At 44.7% G+C, this 16913-nt stretch overlaps 1 protein-coding gene across 1 annotated transcript in view; it reads right to left on the bottom strand.

The window, feature by feature from the left end:
* Positions 1-3674: 3674 nt before the first annotated feature.
* Positions 3675-16913, bottom strand: part of scaf8 (SR-related CTD-associated factor 8) — an 88003-nt gene continuing 74764 nt past the window's right edge. Inside the window, exons 17-20 of the mRNA XM_083632865.1 lie at positions 11191-11353; positions 11061-11108; positions 10729-10953; positions 3675-7098 (exon numbers count right to left, since the gene is read on the bottom strand). Of these exons, the coding sequence (XP_083488991.1) occupies positions 4982-7098; positions 10729-10953; positions 11061-11108; positions 11191-11353 (2553 nt within the window). The 3' untranslated portion in view covers positions 3675-4981. The remainder of the gene's footprint in view (positions 7099-10728; positions 10954-11060; positions 11109-11190; positions 11354-16913) is intronic.

The raw sequence follows: 16913 nt of genomic DNA, 5'->3' as shown, positions 1-16913 counted from the left end.
ACAGGCAGGGGGAAAGTTACACACACTCCCACAGCGCAGACTGATTACCCCGGCTGGCCCAGTGCAAGCCCAGAGATAGGGGATTCCTCCTCTGCATAACTAGGTGGATGCAAGATAGATGGCTCTGTGCTCTGGTGCTCTAACTAGATCTCGCTCGCTCACGAATGCAGGCACTTTGACTCTCTCTCCTTGGCACAGACTCCACCCTGTGCCACTATGATAGCTGGCCATTCTGCAAGCCGTGGCCGATGGAGGCTGATTTGAGTCTGGAGGACTATGGGAGGACTAATCAATAGCTTTAATCAATTAAGAATGCAGCAAACGAGAAGCTGCAGAAAGTCTCACACTAAAAGCACCACCTTTCATTTATCACACTCTGCCCCTCTATCGATCTGAGGGAGGTATGGGAGAGGGGCTATCTGATGAATGTATTTCAGCACTATGGCACCGCAGAGATCTCCGCATGGCAGCAATTTTCCTCCTACGCCCCTATCCTTGTGCCGCCAAGTCTTTGTTGTTTCAAAGGAGGGAGTTTCACGTGCCGAGATATGGAACGGTTTTTTTGTCGTTTCGTTTTTGATTGTTTGTGCCTCTGTGAGAAGTGAAGCATAGAAGGCAAGAGGTGACCACTGCAGATTTTAAAGCTCCCTCTGTCGCACTCCAGGAACGCACAGTCTGCACAGAGCGCGCCTGCCTGCTGCTGCAGCACCACACTGGCCCCACATGGTCAAACGGGGTACTGACACTACAGCTGCACTGATGGTGTCTCTAGGCAAAATGAATAGCAGGTTGTCTTACTCCTTCACACATCACAGTGAGAGAGAAGCCAAACATCCTCATGGCAACAACAGAAAGGTCAGTGACAATGTGATGGGGTCAAAGATGTCATTGTGGCCTGTATCACTGCTCTCTTCATTGCAACCAAAACTAATGAAATCCCCTGGCTTAGATGGAAGGGAGATATGCAACCCTGACTATTCAAAGACAGTGGTTACTGGTCTGAAAACACTCCTAATAAATGGACTACACTATTAGATGTATGAAGACCATATCAGAAGAGGACAATGGTAGATTACACCTCCTGCCACACTAAAAACCCATTTACAGGGCACCTCGTTCCCCCTCTCCAGTAACACTCAAGTAATTGACTACCTCACAACAGGGAACAACAAGCGCACACATAACCATTAACCACTAGCACCTGGGCAAGAAGAACTGGCAGCAGATTATTATTCCATCCCCTTTGGTACGCCACTCTCACACTAATCGCCCATGCAGGGGTAATCTCCAGCTAAAGGTCTGTGTCTGCCCCTGGCTCTCTGGCTCTGGCTTTGAGTTTATATGGACGATGACATGCCAACGCAGCGTGAGTCTAGACGTAGACGCCACTGCTTGGCACACCGCCAGACTCAAGCAGTCCCGTCGTCTACGACTGCGGGCGATACAGACTTGAATGCAGGGCTGGCACAGAAACCGGTGCAACTACAGTTGTACGGTCTTAACATCATAACCTCACTTAGACCCGTTTGCCTGCCAGATTCTAATCTAGCTACCATCTTCTGCTCCAAACATAATGAAATGAACCCTTTTCTGCTGTACAGTCACATACTGTAAGTGCAAGATAGTCCTTAAAAGTCAGGATGTATTTGTGTTGCTGTTCAAGGGAGTGCTAGCCAACTGCTGTGTGTTTCAGGGCAGATAGTGTTGAGTGGAAAGGCTGACTGGGAGCCAGGATTTACAGGCTGAATCATACTGGAAACAGACACACAGCTCAATTGGAGATGTCATCTAGACTTTTTCCCTCCTCCGCTCTCTAGAGACTAAATCCAGGTCCAACATCCTACAATACATTTTTCAATATTTTGGATGAAGAGGTTAAGCTCGGGTATGATTGGAGGTAGAAGCATTACGCATCTAAAATAAGAAAGCACTGACGTGCCTTCAGCAGACACTATGATGAAATCAAATGAATCCTCTAGCTGCTGTTTCCTGACACCAGCCAGGCCATAAAGGCACCGGGGTCTGAGGCGGCGCTCTGTGCTGAGTCAGCATCCTCCATCTCCCTCCTTCCTGTATTCCCTCGTCCCCTCTTCTCTCACGACTCCCTACTTGTTCTGTTCTAAGCACCAGATGGCTGATTTTCATATTCTGATGGAGGAACTGTCCTCCTGTGAGAGATGCGCTGTTTGCTTTGATTCAGCACATATCAGATTGGCTCAGTTAGGAGGCGTTTGGTGAGGAAATAATCGACACCTTTATTGCTAGGTGTGAAATACAGATTTAGGCGCGCTGACAGAGTAGAATTGACCTTTCGTGTGCATCTCGGGTCTCAGGAGGGATTTTCCTAAGATATGGAAATATGTTCTCTGAATAACGCTGGCCTCTCAGATTCCCTGACTGGAAGTTAACCATTATCTTAAAAAGTCAACATATACAACAGCCTATGTGATATATTCTGTCAGGGACATTCAAAGAATCTTTGGGATAAGGCCAGGTAACACTTATCTGAATACGTAATGTACCACAAAGCCTGAGAAATCCAAAACACGACTTTGTCTTAAAGGGATAGTCAGGATTTTTTGACGTGGGGTTGAATGAGGTACTTGCAGACAGTAAACCCCCTATATGCAGTAGCAACTGTAGAGGTGGAGACCGGCCGCGTTAGGGAAGCTGTGAACAGGGTCATGAGCAAAAACATCCAAAAAAGAAGAAAGAAATACATAATCCAAGTCTCCACAAGCCAATTATCGGATTTCTAGAGTTACCCGATTATTCAAGTGGTCATGTAAACAGCAAGAACAAATATCCTTTATCAGATAAAGGCCATTATCGGATTTGAAGAAATCCGATAAGACACCTAGCTTTCTGCTGAATCCTCAGTTTTATTCAGTGCATGGCTCAATGTCCATTCACACACTTTGCTGAGTTCCGGCTACTTACTAGAGTGCATGTAAAGGTGGAAATGACAAATCAGATTGCCAGTGAACCAGTTATTCTCAGGTATCTGATTGTGTGCATATAAACACACTCACTGTAGCAGGCTACAGTATCCGCCAGCCACCTTTTTGCAGCACATGGCTACAGTGAAGATTTAAGCTAAAACAGGGTGTAAATGAGATATTTTCAAGTCAACTTGGCATCTCAGGGCTTGTGAAGACTTGGATTACGCCAGGTGAGCAGTATGGAAGCATTTTGTTTTGGATTTTTGCTCATGACCCTGTTAACAGCGACAGCTCTACTTCCCTGACGCAGCCGGTCTGCATTTCTCCCAACTGGGACCACGCCGGCTGCATTCTACTGCATGTAGTACACTGACTGTAGGCAAGTACCTCATACAACCCCACATCAAAAAATCACAACTATCCCCTTAATTGCTAGTGTCCTTGGTCAACACTGATACCATGCATGCTGTACTTTGTGCTCATGATGAATGTTCTGGTATCATTAATAGTTCTAAATTACAACCTGCTCCAGAGTGTAAAGCTACAGTGTTATTGTGTGTGCAAGAAGTCACCTGACCAAGCTCGATCAGGATTCACAACAATAAGAGTGGGGGGAGAAATCTGATGCACCTTCAACTTTTATTCAACATCACAACTCCTGTAGTAGACATTTGGTCTGAGAGATCAACAGACTATGATTTCCTAGTAGGATGTCTCAACAGAAATGCACTATAAGTATGAAATGAACAAGAGAGACAAGAAGGTTGAAACATGGCTACAGGCCTGCATGCACAGAACTAAGGAGTATGAAGAATTGTTCTCCTATAGGTGAGTGCTGTACAAACTGCCCAGCTACCATTCGAAAGGTATGCCAACCAATTCTCTGTGCAGGCAGCAGTCTGGTCATACAGCTGTCTGAAATGCAGGTGTAAATCGCACAGTAGTGTTGGGTGGCATGATCAACAAATCCATTCAGAAAAAAGGCACAATCCCATCCTCAACAGTCACCCAGCAAAAGCTTAGGCAAACATACAGGCTTAAGTCATGAGAAACTAAGAACTACAAGTCCCACGGTTGCATCCAACAAAGTGCTCAGTGGATGGATGGTAAAGCAGCAACTTGAGTTACGAGAACATCAAATTGACTGTTGTGACAGCACAAAATGTGTGTACGAGTGTGTGTAAAGCAGTCTTAGTTTCCACTGGTCCTGGGTCAGAAAACACAGTCCTAAAGCATGTGTTTAAACAAACAAAGCATGTTTATTTCAAACTAAAACAATGTGCACCCGACATCCACAACATCCCTCTGGTTCATAATAATTTTCTTTCTCTTTCTTCCCCCTAGCATGTAATTTTGCTATTTGTGTTCACCGTATATTTTATGAGAAACAAATCACAGACATTTATTTTGGGGATACAACATTATCATGTTTTCATCTTTTAAAATGTTCCTTGTTTCATTTGTAAGCAGCTGAACGGGTCTCACTGTATGTAGGCTATTGGTTCTGCTTAGAATCAGGAAGCATTATAGGACACCACAAAAGCATTCATTTACTCTCAAACTTTGCAGCATTTTAAAAGAACCGGAGACAAACGGGCCAGCGACTGCTGTTTTCAAGTATTGTGTATAACTGGATTCAATCCATTGTTTGAACAGCCAGGATTCCTTACTCTCTTCCATAGGAAGGTCAAAGCTCTTTTCCCCCCATATACAATTGAAATATTTTGGCAGGCAATTCCATTAAAATTTACCAAGCTTAAATTAATTAAAACGGGTGGGGTGGCATTACAACTTAAAAAAAGGAAAAAGGAAATAAAATACAAACAAAATGACCTACCAATCAATCAGCTAGTGAGCCATCTATTGAAGTACACTGGTATTTGTGGGTGATCAAATCATTTGTTATTGGTTATCAGACAAAGATCAGTGTGAGTGAGTCAGTACTCGCCATGTCCCGTGTGGTGGTGGTGGTTTGCTGACATGAGTACAGAAAAGAAGAGACAACTTTACAAAATGATCTTTTACCTACTGAGTGATGATTATGTCCCCTCAGTGTCTGTGTCAGTGTCTATCACTGGCTGACTCTCAGCTTCCTCCATGGGCTCACTCTGTTCATTGTTTTCTTCCTTTGGGGAGGCAAGCTGCTGCTGCTGCTGCTGCTGCTGCTCCGGTTCACTTTGGGGTTGTTCAGGGTTTGACGTCAGGGCTGGTGACATGGTGGCTGAGAAGGAAGGGGAGGGAGCCGGCTCCAAGATGGGATCAGGAGAGGGCTCTGGAATGGGCTCTGGAGAGGGTTCGGGTGTGGGCTCGGCCACAGCGCTATTGTCCATTCCAGATCCATTGACCCACTGGGGCTGTGGTGGGAAGGGTCTATCTTGTGATTCCTCCTCATGTTTCTGTGGCATCTCTTGCTCAACCAGAGAGTCAGTAGTCTCTTCAGGGGGGCTGGCGGCTTGTGGGAAGGCCACAGGTGCATCCTGGGGTGAGGCCATGACCGGCGGTGAGACTTGGCTTGGGGTCTCAGCTTGTGGAGAGGCAACGGGCTCGGAGGGCGACTGGGCTGTGGCCTGGGATAGGGACTGTGTGGGTGGAGGGGACTCAGGTGGAGGTGATAAGTGGGCTTTGGATGGTGCCTCAGCTGGTGGGCTCCGAGCCTTGGTCTCGGGTGGGGATTGGGCCGTGGGCGGTGACTGAGCCTGGGACAAAGTCTGAGATTGGGCTGGGGTTTCTGACTGGGCCTTGGGCACAGCTCCTTGGCTTTGTGCTGGAGGTGGAGACTTCATTGGAAGCTGAAGCAGCGGCTGATTCTGGCCCAAGGTGGGAGATGGTTTGGCCTGAAGTTGAGGCAGAAGCGGGGATTGGAATCTGGGCTGAATCTGGGGGTTTAATTTGAGCGGGGCCAGCAGTTTGCCTTGGTTCAGGGTCAGGTTGGGATTGAGGGTTGGAGTTGGAAGAAGAGGTGTAGGTAGAGGGAGGAGAGGTGTCCAGCCCCCACGTTCTCGTTCCCTCTCGCGGTCTCTCTCTTTGTCCCGCTCTCTCTCTCGTTCACGATCTCTGGTGCGGTCGCGGCCTCGCTCCCTGTCTCTCTCCCTCTCACGCTCCCTCTCGCGCTCCCTCTCACGCTCCCTCTCACGCTCCCTCTCCCTTTCTCTCTCTCGATCTCTCTCACGGCTGGGGCGGTTACCATTCATCTCCCTCCTCAAGTCAAAATCTCTTTCATCTCTATCCCGTTGCCTCTCCCAAGGACGTCTGCGGTCATCTAGGTCTTGGTGAAGGTCATTATCGAAAGGCGCTGCGGTGGTACCACTACGGTTCCAGGCCTGTGGCCCCCCAACACCTCCCGCAACACCAGACGCCCCGGCCGCTCCTCCTGCTGCTGTCCCAGGGCGGTTTTCAAAGCGGTTGGGGAAGTTCTGCCCAGGGGTGGGCCGCTCCTCCTGGAAGCCTTTTGTACCTCCAGCAGCCTGTGGATCTCCACGCATGTTGTCTCGTTCATCAAAGTCCCCTCTAGTCTGGCTCCAGCGGTTATCAGGGGTAAAGCCTGCCAATGCCTGCAGGCGTCCAGCTAGGCTGGTTCTAGCTGGCTGAGCTGGCTGAGCGGGCTGAGCTGGCTGAGCTGGCTGAGTGGGCTGAGTGGGCCCCTGAGTCCCTGGGGTCTGGAGCAAGGCCGGCCTGCCTCCTCCACCTCCCACTCCCACTCCCACACCCCCACCACCTCCATGGGGCTCCCTATGCTCCGGTGGAGGGGTCCTCAGCAGGCCTGTGCTCTGCTTTTCTGGTGGGGGGAAGCGGTAGTCCTGATCCTTGCCCTCGTCAGCTCCAGAAGAGGACTTTTCCTCAGTCTTGGATAAGCTGTCAATGGGAGGGTTGGGGGCCCGGTTGAAGGGGTCCAAGTGGGCGAAGGAGGCTCTGGCACGGACTTGGCCCTGGAGTGAAGCATCGAGGAGGTTAGCAGCCTGCTGGGCTAGGTTCTGCTGCATGAGGAGAGGGAAACGGGCTGCAGCCCCTGGTTGGAGGAGGTTGGGCCGCAGATCCAGAGGCAGCAGGCCAGGCATCCTCTGTCCAGCGAGAACAGACTGGTGCAGGGAGTGGGCGAGGGAAGTTGTGGGGTGCATGCCGAGGAGACCCATCCCACTACGGACTGCATTCTGCATGCCTGGGGGAGAGAAAACATCATGAATTACAAAAACTAGAACGACCGCAACACGGACTTATGCCTCTGCCATTAGTTCATTCTTGAACTAATGGCGATATCGCGTTAACAAGCTGGAAAATGGCGTTCGAGAGGTCACAGTGACCTTGACCTTTGACCACCAAAATCTAATCAGATCATCCTTGAGTCTAAGTCGATGTTTGAGGCAAATTTGATGAAATTCCGTCAAGGCGTTCCTCAGATATCACGTTAACAAACATCGTACGGACGTACGTACGGACCATCGACATAAATAAAGATGGACGCCACTTGAGGTCCCGTTTAGTGAAGCCGCTGCATGTCAGATCGCCGCCCTTGCGCCTGAATCCAGTATAGGTCACAAGGCCCGCCTCCCCATGTTAGTGGATGGGAAAATCACAACCAAAATATTCACAGTAAACGTCAGATAATTTTTTTCCAAAGGTGGTTTGTATCATTTTAGATAGTCATTATCACGCTAATGCCTGTGCAAGTGGTAATTTTTCGGATCAGTTTGTTTTTAAGTAGTTATTTGACATGTAAAAAGTAGGGGTGGGGGAAAAAATCGATTCACCTAAGTATCGCGATTTTTAATGTCACGATTTTTTGGATCGATCTTTTATTCCAGAATTTTTTTTTTTTTTGGGTGCTTGCAGTCAGGCCACTCACTGAACAGCAGGCCAGGCGCCGCCTACTGGTTTACTAGTGGTTTTATTACTTTATTAGTTAGTCTGAAGTAATAATTACACTTCAGGGTTAAAGTGGGTGCATCTCATTGTAAAATTGGACTTCAAACGGCCCAAATCTGGCTTCAAACGGCCCAAATTTCACGCGCGTTGGCCCATATCGGCCTGGCCTGCTTGGTATCTAATGCCCGGCCTGAATTATGATCCCAGTCCGCCCCTGTTTTTAACTATATCGCCCAGCCCTACTCATGATATATAATATACAGTCTCTAGTGTATGATTCAACTTTTCCCATGTTCTAATCTAGTGTAAAAAACCAAACAAACTGAAAAAAGAAAAGAAAAAAATAAACAAAAATCGCAATAAATCGTAATATCGAATCGCAATAATCGTAGAATCGCAATACTTAAGAATCGCAATATAAATCGAATCGGCACCCAAGAATCGTGATAGTATCGAATCGGGAGATAAGTGAATCGCCACAGCCCTAGTAAAAAGGGATAAAAATGTATGATTGACAGCTCTCACTGACAATCAATGGCCGTCCCCCCTGCGTACATGTGTTTATAATAGCAATTGCATCATAGTAGCGTAGGGGCTCATCCGGGCTCCGGTGAAGTCAAAGACCGCATTCTAGAACAATCGCTCGTGTAGCTAGCAGCTTGTTGTATTGTTACTCATATTCTGTCCACATTCAGCGATTACATTTCAAACAGATAAAATGGGTTGTTCTGCAGTGGACTGTACTAACCGACATGGGAGTTCTGACGCGCCTTTGCAGTTGTTTCGGTAAGTTAACCATGTGTTTTGTGACAGTTTATATTCAAAATTAGCATTGACTGCTAACGTTAAGTAGCATTAGCTAGCGTAACTGCTAACCTTCCAGAACACCTTTTCCACCCACATAACGTTAGTTATCGTTCTACTGGGCTTGATATTCACCGACTGTCTATTGTGGATGTGCAGCAGTGAGAAGCGAGTTGAGTGTTAAAAAATGTATGCTCAACGTCATTGTATGGCCAAAAAAAGTAACAGAGAATACTCTGAATATGCAGTCTGTCATTAACTAAAACTAAACAGCATGACCAAAGTCCTTAACGCTAGTGACTACTGATAAAGCTACTCAGATTTGAATGCAGTTAAAGTATCACACATACAGCTTATTTAACTGCTCCCCCAACCCTGCCTACATGATTTAGTTTAATGTAGAACTTAAGAAGTCTTAGATAGTCTAAATTGTTCTTTTCCTGCTCACAAAAAATACATTTACTATGCATAACCATGTGAGAGAAAATGAAATTTGAAGCATTAATATGCATTGTCCATTGTTAAGGCAGCTGATCAAAACACTGGTGCTAATAACTCCATATATTATTTGCACAGTTTTCCTTTAGGTGATGCAGTGAGACTGAACCAGTGGCTGGTGAACATGAGACGGAAAGATTGGAAACCCTCAACTTCTTCGCGTCTTTGCAGTGATCATTTCGAAGAGCATGCCTTCACCAATGACACAAAGGTAGAAAACTATGTTGGATAGGCATAATGGACAGTGTTTTAATCATTGCTGTCAACACCATGTAAGTAGACATGTCAAAGTAATTTTAGTTAGGCTGGCTTTAGACTGTGAAACTCTAGCGCAACTAGTTGCATGTTGCATGAAAATTAATTTCCATGCAACTTCAGTTACACAAAGCAATTCAAAAATTAACCATGCAACACAGCAGTTTATTCCACTAAAACTAGCTAGCTAGATTGGTAAATGTTCATCTGTTGCATTGTTTTTGCAATGCAATGCTCCGCGAACACCGGACACTCCGCAGTTAGTATAAATTAGCTTTAACACTGTGGGCCTCCCCCAAACTAAGGTCGGAATAAGGAACCCCCCTTGCTCAATTCCTGATTCTGTTATTTGATCCCATAGACACTAAACAGTTGAGCCCAGATAGCCTGATATTGCTGTTTGACATACTTCTGACTAGGGTCATCAAATAAATAAATACATGTCTGATGGCATTTATTAGTTTCTGACTCTGGGAAAGTGGCAAAAACACTCACATTCCCCCAAACTACTGTATCTCTGAACTATAGCTTTAACCAAATCACACACATTTAGGTTATTCTATTATATTCTGCTTTTGATAACAAATAACTAATGTAATAGAGGGCCAAAGTGAAACGTCACTTCCTGCTTACCAGCGCCGGAAAAAATATGAATGGTGGTGAACAGAGATTAACATTACTTTTTTGATCCCGTTTGTGCTACGGGGTTCCAAGGTAAATTTGGTCAATTTAAGGCCTGCCTCCCACTTTGAAAACCTCTGATCTAAAGGATACTGAAAAAAAACAAGACAAAAAATGTGCCTTCACTTCTGTCTTTCCTTCATTTCTTCAGGGAAATCGTTCTACGGAATGCCTTTGCATCTTCACGTGAATTTGAGATGGAAGATGGAAGGAAGATTCAGTGGAAGTACTTTGAAGCTCTCAACAGACTTCAAGAGAAAGAAGGTCTGAGACTTGGCAACAGGCTGAAGATGGCTCATATCCAGTGGACAAAACAAAAATACCTTCAGCTATCAGTTGGTCCAGTCCACTGCATAAAGTCAGCGTAGTGAAATCTGGCGTAGCTACGAAGAAAACTCAGAGAGGGGGCGGTAACCTCAGACTGAGGTTTCAACCCAAAAGAGCTACTGCGCAGACTGGCAGGATTTTGGCTTCAATAGACCATACAGGGAGGAGATAGGGACACTCCCTCCATTTATATATATCTCAATGGTACGGACGGAGAATCCATAATGCCTCCGGCCTGGCTATCGCCGGCGGAGGCATAAAAACAAGTTCCTCATGGTCAAACAAATAACCCTAACCTCACCACAAAAACCCTAAAAATAATACTCAAAATGTGATCAAAGTGTCATCAGCATTGCTTTACCTTGCAGTGTGAGCTCTGTAATGGCATCCATGCCCTCAACAGACTGTTGCGTTTTCTCACTGCCGACTTGCTGAGACTGGACTCCCACTGGGTTGAAGACACCTGCTCCGTGTATAGCTGAGGGCATGAAGCTGCCAGGGAGAGTGCTGCTGGGAGGGATCATGGCGCCGAATGGCGATTCCTTGACATTTTCCTGGCTGGATGCCATCGAAGGCTGCACCAGAGCTACGGGAGGGAACGGGACAAACAAAATATTCAATCCAAGCCAATAAACACCAACCTGCTTCCATAATACATAACAAAGTTTGTGCTTAATGTACATGTATACTTACATGTAGGTGCTGAGGATATGGCTGCTGCCTGTGCTGCCCGCATAAAACCTGTACACCAGAAAATAGATTAGCATTAGCTTGTGAATTGCTATAGGTGTGATCTTCAGCTGACTGATATTGCGCCATTTACCTGGGGGAGGCTGTGAGGCATTGAAGCCTGTCCTGATGAAGGACGGTGGTGGCCCGTAGCCTGGTGGAGGTATCCCCATGGAGACAGGGGGTATCCCCATGGAGACAGGGAAGGAGGGAGGTACTAGACTCACTGCAGTAGGGACAGCCTGAGCCACTGGCAGCTAGATGGTAGGGATAAAAAGAGTGTGAGCACGGTGAAAAGACACGACCAAACATTTCACAGACCTGCCAACCGTGAGAAAACATTTGGAGTACCACACACACCAGCGCCGCAGTGTGGTGACTTGTGACTTTTGTTCACGTTCACAGAAGTCAAACGTTTGAGTACACCTGCTTATGCTTTTAGCATGCAGGCAGGTTTATTTGTATATCACATTTCATACACCTTAGAATTAATCTCACTGCTAAAAAAGTAATCTAAGGGCGACTTCAGTTTATAGAAAGAGAGAGAGAGAGAGAGAGAGCTTCAGGTCTTACGTTAAACCTTTTGTTTGTTTTATTAAAGAATCAGCATCTTTGCAGAGAAGTTGACTGAATGTGAAGCAGGAATAATTCAAAACTGCCTTCCTTGTCGTTTCATTCATCAGACTTCTGCTGAAAATTTCGAAACACCACATCATCAATAACCATTAACTTACTGTGGTGATCTGCAGCCGCATGTTTTGGTTTTGGTTCCTGCATCCTACCGATCATTACACATTATTTAACCGCACCATCTGTAATGTTACACAACTAATAAAAAAAACTGCTAGTCTCCAAACAGCTAATGTTAGCATGTTTGTTAGCTGCTAAGCCTCGGGACCGCGACATAACGTTACAGTCTATGGACCACGATATTTCTCTTCCCCAGCCAATTCCCAGCCCTCTGGTGCCTCCTGCCCTTATTGTATTTGTTATAAGGAATGGCTAATTAAATAAATTGATCTTAGAAAGCTGCAGCGGAGTTCAGCTGACAGGAAGCAGCTCCCTTGAACAATGCACACTAACATGATGAATGACGAAGTCATGACCCACCCTAATCTGCCTCCGATTGGCTAGACTCGTTGCTTTTATCGGTTGGATTGGTCAGGTTATCGCTAGTCTTTCAGTAGTAGCAGAGCAATCTAGTAAGAGAGTGGCGCCAGCAGAGGTCCAAAATGCATGACTCAGTAACCAATGAATAGCCAGGAAGGGGGCTTGCGCTACGTTTGAATAATAAATAATAAAATAAAGCCGATAAAATCCTATTTGATTCTTTAAACGTCTGACCCGTTCAAAGTACATCACAAATGGTCCATTTTGTGGCAACTCGACAGGGCTGCTTAATCCAGGACCTTACTTCCGGGAACTTTTGTGAGGTAAAAAACTGGTCCATTGGAGTGAATGGAGATGTCACAACTCTTCTAGACTATTATACAGCTCTGAGTAGTAGTAGTGACCACGAGTAGTAGATTCACAACACATGATACACATACTACTGCAGTGCACGCTAGGGCTGCCCTCCACCAAACATTATCCTGGTCGACCAGAAATCGACCACAGCTCTGACCAATCGATTGGTTGAAACGGGGTAAGAAAATTTTGGGGGTACTCATTACAAAAGTAACATATCACATGTAATATTTTTACAATTACTTTTAGCAGTAAAGGTGCTCTTATACTCGAGCAAAGCTCCGTGGGGGTGGGGCCCCGCGAGTCTCCGTGAGTCACCGTGCAGACCTCGCGCTGGGGGTGATGCCATTATACTCAGAAAGTGATCAGCATGTATTGTACAATGGTGAGAACAGCCCGTGAAAAGTCGCAATGAAACTCTGTGCAGTACTGAGTGCGCTTTCACTCTCAAACGACCGCACATCAGCACATGAAGGACTCACCAAACTTGTTTTTACTGAAAGCCGTTTTTACTTCTCAGCCCTGATAGCCTACTACTCTGTGCTGCTTTTAATCTCTCTCAATAATGCTCTCAACACAACACGAAATCTAAGTTTATAGCCTACCACATGGGTCAAGAAATGTGGCGAAAACACAGCTCAGTGTTCAGTAGGGGTGTCACAATATATCGTCCCACGAAATTTCGCGATAGTAAAACGTCACGATATGTATCGTTGAGATGAAATCTCATATCGTGAAAAAAAAAAAAAAAAAAAAAAAAACTTTTTTTTTTTTTATAGACAAAGAAACGTCTTTGTTTGTTGAAGTTCAATGTGTGGAAAGTAGTTCAGTTGAACAAGTCTCTGAAGAGACACATGAGAAGTTATACAGGAGAGAAACCATTGAGTTTCTGGCAAAACTGTTTACTTGACAGGAAAAACTGAAGATGCATAAAAAATAGACTAAGAAAAGTCTTGTTGTTTGAGTTTGAAGAAAAACTGAAGATGCATAATGAGAATTTATACTGCTGAGAAACCTTTTAGTTCAAAGTAAATCTAAGTGACGGTGTAACTCATTCTATTTCAAGATAAGCCTTATCTCCAATCTCATGTTTTTTCTAGTTGTTATTGTAATAACAATTTCCCACAACAGCATGTTTTGTATTTGTGCATTTCAAATAAAATACTACTTTTCCAGTCATATATTGTCATTATTCAAGTTTAAAAAAATATTGTTAAAATCGTATCGTATCGTATCGTTATCGTGAACCCAGTATCGTGATACGTATCGTATCGTGAACTGAGTGTATCGTGACACCCCTAGTGTTCAGGGCTCAGTGGCTCGAAAGCGGACATGTTTGGAGAGAAGCCGTGCGCTGCTCGCGCTGTGAGGAAAAAAATGTCGCACCGCGCGAGTGCCCGACGGAGCTAGCGAATAACCACGCCCAACAAATTTACGTCATTTGACGCGCCCGCCCCTCGCTCCACCCACGCGCCCTTCACGGCAGGGTGAGCATAATTCCCCCTTAACTCAGTAATATAACTTATTACTTATAGGATGTCAGTAATATTATACCAGTTACTTTGTCAAGTAACTCAAGTTACAAATTGAGTTACTTTTTTAATCAAAGCACTTATTTAAATAAAGATACAATCATTTCCATTCAAAGTGTTTTTTTAATGCAAATAACCAAGGCAGTTGAAATTATTTTTCGGGATGGTTCCAGGGTGGCAATGTCATTCTGCTGCTGCTGTTATTTTAGGGAAAGTAATGCAAAAGTAGTGTAATAAGTAATGAGTTACTCTACACAGACAGTAATATTGTAAAGTAACTTATTACTTTCAAATGAAAGTAACTAGTAATATGTAGTCTATTACATTTTGAAAGTAACTTGCCCAACACTGATCAATAAGAAACAGCTTTCAGAAAGCGTGCGCGATGGTTATGGTTATGTAACGTTAGCACACGTGGCATGGTTAATTAGTTGGCAGAAAGGAAAGCTAGACCGCTTTTGCGATTTATTCCAGTAACATCTTATAACAGCCTGTCTAACATTACCGGAGTTGGGAGTGTATCTCTGAGGACGTCCAGTCTCACTGATGACTGTAGTCTCATAAGGTGCATAACGTTAGCCGCTCGTTAACAGCTTGGGTTGGTTAACAGCCCCATTTAGCAACTTTTCCAAGTTTTGCTATTGGAGAAACTGCGCCCTCTGCGTGCAATAGTATTGATAACGATATCGCCGTTCAAAGTCAACCAAACACAGCGCCAGAAAGCTCTATGTACATGTTGTGACATCCATAGGCAGCGGAACGCATCTGAACTTGTGGGGGGCCGGGGGGCGTGTCAGCATTGTAGTGCAGCAAGAAAGGAAAACTACTGTAAACATTTGAACCATATTTCTTGTTTAGAACCTATAGACGGTTTTAACTTGACAACAAAAACATTCTAAATTGAACCCCCGCTCACTTCCTGTTGCAGTGTTTGCTATGGACATAAAAGAAAAAAAAACATTCAAGTGCAGGACTGACCATTCCGTGAAAACCGTCTATAGCTAGCAACATCACACATCTCCTGAAACACCATTTATAATGCATCTTTCTTGATAAGCTACATCACCATCTCCTGAAAAACATTACTATTGCACCTTTCTTGTGGCTACATCACAGCATCTACTGAAAAACATTTATAGTGGATCTGACTTGTTTAGTTCACTTTAGATTCATATCACATCTGAAAAACAACCAGTCGAGTGTAATAAGTAAATGAGGTTTAATTGTAAAAAAAAAAAAAAAAAAAAAAAATGTTTTTTGTTTTTGTTTGGGGGAACTCATTGTAAAAATGAAATGTACCCGGGCCATGGCCCGTGTGGTTCCGCGGCCTATGGGCACATCGGCATCCTCGGGACACTGGCAGCAAACTGTTTAGTCCCAGGGCTGGCCAATGGAGGGCGGTGTGGGATAAATAAAGGCGAGAGTCTCCCTATTACAAGTCAATCTACCATGTCCTATGACTAAAAAGATCATATATTACAGTAAAGATTTTCAAAAAAATTACTGATTGGGGCTTTAACAGCTGATGGTGGCTGCATGCTGAAACATGTCCATTGTTTGTGCTCGATAGCTGAGCCATTTTAATTGTTAATTCCATCACGCTGCTGGTTGCTCTTCTTTCAGTCTAGATAGCCTGCTAACTGTGATTCTGCTCCTATGTGCGCTTCTAGAAAAGGTCTGTGTTGCAACTTGCTTCCGCAGCATGTTCATTCCGGATCGATTTTCTTGTTATGAAATTGAATTTCTCCTATTAATTAGTAACACCAGCGATTGTCTGACCAACGTGATTCTGGTCGACCAAGAGCACATCGACCAACCAATTGACCGGGAGGGGCTGCCCTACTGCACACACACGATGCCAAAATGCGTGCATGCTACAAAAAATGCATGCAGGTTGGCAGGTGTGCATTTTATTTAGGCTCTACGACCGCTGCAGGGCCAAATAGACCTAGCCATGGTTTATTTATTATTCATAAGTCCTACTCAATATACCCCAAAACATTTCTGTGCCAGAGGAATTGTCAGCTAGGATAAATAGAGGTTTCATTTTGAGTTGGCCCTAAACCTGAAAAGACTCACTTGACGCTGCTGTGAAGTAGTAGCCACTCGCCTATGATGAGTGTGATATGGGGCAATATATCTGTCTGAGGTGCAGGAGGTTATGCCTCGACCATGAATGCTTAGGTCATTAAGCAAGTCGTTTCCCCTTCTCCTCTGACAAAGGTTACTGCACCGTTTTAAAGACTGAGCCAGAGATAAAGCTAGAGATTAAGCTTGTCTAAACAGTCTGCCCTCCGTTGGAGCCAGCCCCACTTCTGGCCCACCAGTGAACAAACAAACCATGGCCGTGCATCCTGCCTTCATTCAGTCGGCCCATTAACAGGTCTAAAACAAAAGGCTTCAGGAAGGGGAAATTTGAGAGCAAACAATAATAGGGCGAAACACACTGCAGAATGACAGCTAGTGTTAATCACAGGAAGAGATAAGATGTTGTATGATCTCACAGAAAATGAGACTGGAAAAGTAGTGGCAACAGGACTTTGCCTGTACTGGGCTTTTCAAAGAGGTACTACTAAATAAATTAAGGACAGATCCTTCCAAAGAAGGTTGAAAATAAGTTTTGCAGGTATTTTGAGATTTTGAGTGACTTGGTTACTTTCCTCTCCACAGTACATCCTGGTGAATAATTATTTTCATAAAACAAAAAGGAAAAGTATTTATTTTTATGGTTTTGTTGGAATACCACTGTAGAAAATAGACTGTTGTGGAATGTCTAAAGCCATTTTTCTCATGTTTTACTTTTAGACACATAACAGAT

Source organism: Poromitra crassiceps (genome assembly GCF_964638095.1).
Source record: "Poromitra crassiceps genome assembly, chromosome: 3".
NCBI classification, from domain to species: Eukaryota; Metazoa; Chordata; class Actinopteri; order Beryciformes; family Melamphaidae; genus Poromitra; species Poromitra crassiceps.
This window is presented reverse-complemented; position numbering and strand designations above follow the sequence as displayed.